Below are 1,801 nucleotides of genomic sequence, written 5' to 3'. Positions count from 1 at the left end.
CCAGTCAAAAAAAAAAAAAAAAAGGTCATCTGTGTGCCAGTGCTGGTAGAGTGAGGGATGGCAATACCAGGATAATGGCTTTAATTCATGCTGTAAACTTTGACTAAAATGTAAGACACTTTAGATAAATGTGTCTGCAAAATGCATAAATGTCAATACAATTTCTCCACTGGTTTCATCTTGTATCTTCAAACTGAAAATAAACTATCCATCAAGTATCCATCAAGAAGAATTTACTTACTCATATTTGTTGCATTTTCAAAGCTTCCTCTTGAAGATCCCTTGCTTCGATTTATGACTTCTGAATTATTTCTGTCTATTTCCAAATGGCAGCCGTTGTTTTGTGCCACTGTCTCCTCGATCTTCTCCAGCAGCTCCTTGATCTGAGTGTCGTCACTCCTGTTCTGATTGTTGAGAACATGATACCTGTTCCCACATTTGTCCAGCAGCCACTGGAGATCCTGCCCTTCACTCTCAATGTGCTGCTCTATAGATGTGTCTAACAGAAAGTCTCCACGAGTGAACAGCACTATAGTGTGACTCCAGACTCTCTCACCGAGAAGATCCAGATACCCCTGCAGTACTTTTCTCTCAGTTTCTTTAAACATGTAGTCCACATGTATGATCAGTAGTACAGCGTGTGGTCCTGGAGGACACAGAGACACACTGAGCAAAATCTCCTGTTTCAGTAACTCAGAGCTCTCCTGTACAGGTTCATCAATCCACCATCCTGGAGCTTCAATGACAGTGATGTGTCTGTCTGCTACTTCTCCATGTCTCCTCACACACTGAGCAGATGTCTTCAAGTCAAACTCCTCTCTGCCCAGGATGGTGTTTCCTGTTGAACTCTTACCAGCAGCTCTATACCCCATTAACACAATCCTCAGCTCTGAGAGATGTTGGGCATCACCTGCAACAAATAAGGAACAAACACATTTATCCAACAGTATATTGTACTGAGTATCTGTAAATATCTGCTCTATATACCTTTAATAAAATCCCTAAGTAATAAATGAAGTAAGTGATCATGTACAGTCATTATCACAAACCCTGACAGTGTGATCTGGACCCTGAGATGATGCTGAGCATTTAAGTTTGTATTATAAATGATGTACATGAAATAAGTGTAGATTTTAACCTTAAGCATTCTTGAGCAAGAAACACTAACAGGTTTGACACACTGATCCAACAAAACCCAAGAGTCACTGTTGGCTGCTGTTTGTTAAAGTTTGTTTGTCAGTGTGAACCAGGGCCTGGGGGGGGCCTTTTCTAAACATTACACCCATCTGAAGAAAGAAAGCTTAAATTTGATTCTCGCTGTAGTATTGTTGCTGCCGCCGCCATGTCGTGAAGACGATGTGTGCTTCGTTGTGAAAACGAAACTACTTTGTTTGGCCTTCCAAAAGAGGACACAACTAGAAATCCCTTAGAATGGTTAAGATGTATTTACAACACTGTTCAGGAACAGTTCAACCCAAATATTCAGATGTGTGCAGCGCATTTTATGGAGGACGAGGACTGTTTCTTGAGAGACTAACCTACAATGCCGGTGTCTGTTTCTATAAAGTGGGGGAATAACAATTTTGCAAAGACACTTTGCTCACAACTTGTAAGTACGTTTTCATATTTAAAGAATTTGCCACTGATGATTCAAACGAGAGTTTTGAGCAGTGTAGAGCAGTGCTAGTTGTTTGTCATTTCTCCGATCACAAATGCAGACAGGGTTTTATGTTTACGCAGCGCGATACGCAACGCATAAAAAGACAGTATAAGTCATTATAATCCGTAATTATGTCCCCAC

General features: G+C 40.7%; 1 protein-coding gene across 1 annotated transcript in view; it reads right to left on the bottom strand.

The window, feature by feature from the left end:
- Positions 1-1,801, bottom strand: part of LOC107670189 (GTPase IMAP family member 8-like) — a gene marked incomplete at its 5' end in the record, with an annotated part of 13,597 nt that overhangs the window by 3,070 nt on the left and 8,726 nt on the right. The window contains one exon of the mRNA XM_016462712.1: positions 242-910. Within this exon, the coding sequence (XP_016318198.1) occupies positions 242-910 (669 nt within the window). The remainder of the gene's footprint in view (positions 1-241; positions 911-1,801) is intronic.

This window comes from Sinocyclocheilus anshuiensis, unplaced genomic scaffold, assembly GCF_001515605.1.
Source record: "Sinocyclocheilus anshuiensis isolate Anshui unplaced genomic scaffold, SAMN03320099.WGS_v1.1 scaffold624, whole genome shotgun sequence".
NCBI classification, from domain to species: domain Eukaryota; kingdom Metazoa; phylum Chordata; class Actinopteri; order Cypriniformes; family Cyprinidae; genus Sinocyclocheilus; species Sinocyclocheilus anshuiensis.
This window is presented reverse-complemented; position numbering and strand designations above follow the sequence as displayed.